This window comes from Entamoeba invadens, assembly GCF_000330505.1.
Source record: "Entamoeba invadens IP1 unplaced genomic scaffold scaff_1105074725183, whole genome shotgun sequence".
Taxonomy (NCBI): Eukaryota; Evosea; order Mastigamoebida; family Endamoebidae; genus Entamoeba; species Entamoeba invadens.
The window spans coordinates 486,787-488,234 of NW_004443692.1; the positions used below are offsets into that span (position 1 = coordinate 486,787).

Below are 1,448 nucleotides of genomic sequence, written 5' to 3' on the forward strand. Positions count from 1 at the left end.
GATCGTCCCAAGAGGGTCTTGGTCTTCTTCGGTCGATTGCGACGAGGACGGTTTTTCCATCGACGCGATTCTGTGAGCAGTCGCCACTGCGTTGATATACCCAGAAAGGATGTTAATGAGTCGTACCAAAAGGTCCGACGTTTCAATATACAATAACTTCTCCTTTTCAAATACATTGGAGGACAGTGTAATGGGTTTACCGACCAAGTCGAGTGGTGTTGGGGAGACCTGAGTCTTCCCAATGTTTTGGTCTTGTGTGGATGGTTTCACTTTTGCGATAGTTCCCGCAAGAACAATTAACTCGGAAGTTAATGCTTGAACAGCCAGTGCGTTATCATAGAACTTCTTTTCGACTTGACCGGCCTTGATTTGTGTTCCTTTACCCGAGAAGGCAGCGACCATAGCTTGATCGACAACGGGTTCCAAACTTGTCTTCGTCACAATACTTTTGGATTTTTCAAGTAAGTTGACAAAAGGTACAATTTCCTTTGGATAAACATCGTTGTCTTTCATAGTGATTGGTTCGTCTATCGCCGCTTTGGCTAAATCAAACAACTTAATGACTTCTTGTCGGAGTGTCTCGCAACGAGTGTAAAATTCTGTTGAAAACGATTTGTCGTCTTTGTTGACAAGGACGAGTGATCCGAAGCATAAAGCGTCTTCACTGCAAGCTGCGATAGCTGCGGCTTGTTCACTCATTTCCAAAATAGTCTTTTCGAAGTGAATGATAGCAGTCTCTTCAACATCTCTCATAGTGATATCTCCCGGGACAATTTTCGAAGTTACTCTGAACGCGGTGGATGTTTTTCTCAGATGAATTGACTCGTAGTTTGTGGTCTTCAGAAGCTCTGCAGTCGACATCTTTGGCGACAATGAGTCGCCGTCGAACTCTTCGTGGAACTCGTTCAAGACAGAGGCGATTTGGTCAATGACGTCTTCAGTGGGAATGTTTTCGTTGTTCTTTAAAATGTTTTCGATTTTCTCTGCATGACGAGCTATTTCAAGTTTCTTTCTTTTTTCAAAGTCTGCGGAGTAATCAGTAATTGGGAGGGTTTCATGTGCTTTTTCTCTCAGTTTTATAACAGCAGTCTTCGACCGCTCTCTCCGGACAGAAAGCTTGAATGAACCTTTCAAGTCTTGTGGTTTCAAAGATGATGAGATCGACTCTTTGTCAATTGCCTTCCGTTCCTCGTCTTCGACTTGTGCTTGCATCTCATTAATTTCTTTCTGCAGATCCCTCAGTTCCTCGTCTTCTTTTTGAAGTTGTGCTTTGTCGACTGATGATATCTGAAGTGCATCAATCCTTTTCTGGACCGCTGACTTCTGCGCCATCACGTCAATCAATTTGTTTGTGTTCGACGCAATTTGTTTCTCAAGGACCTTCAGTTGCTCTTCCATCCTTTTTGAAATGGTATGAATCTTTTTCCTTTTTTCTCCCCAAAAAATTT

The 1,448-nt window shown here is 42.8% G+C and overlaps 1 protein-coding gene across 1 annotated transcript; it reads right to left on the reverse strand.

The window, feature by feature from the left end:
• On the reverse strand, window positions 1-1,332 carry EIN_179790 (hypothetical protein; the record flags this gene model as incomplete). The annotated part of the gene is made up of 1 exon (XM_004260665.1): window positions 1-1,332. A coding segment is annotated over one exon (1,332 nt), but the record flags the coding sequence as incomplete, so codon positions are not given.
• Window positions 1,333-1,448: the final 116 nt, after the last annotated feature.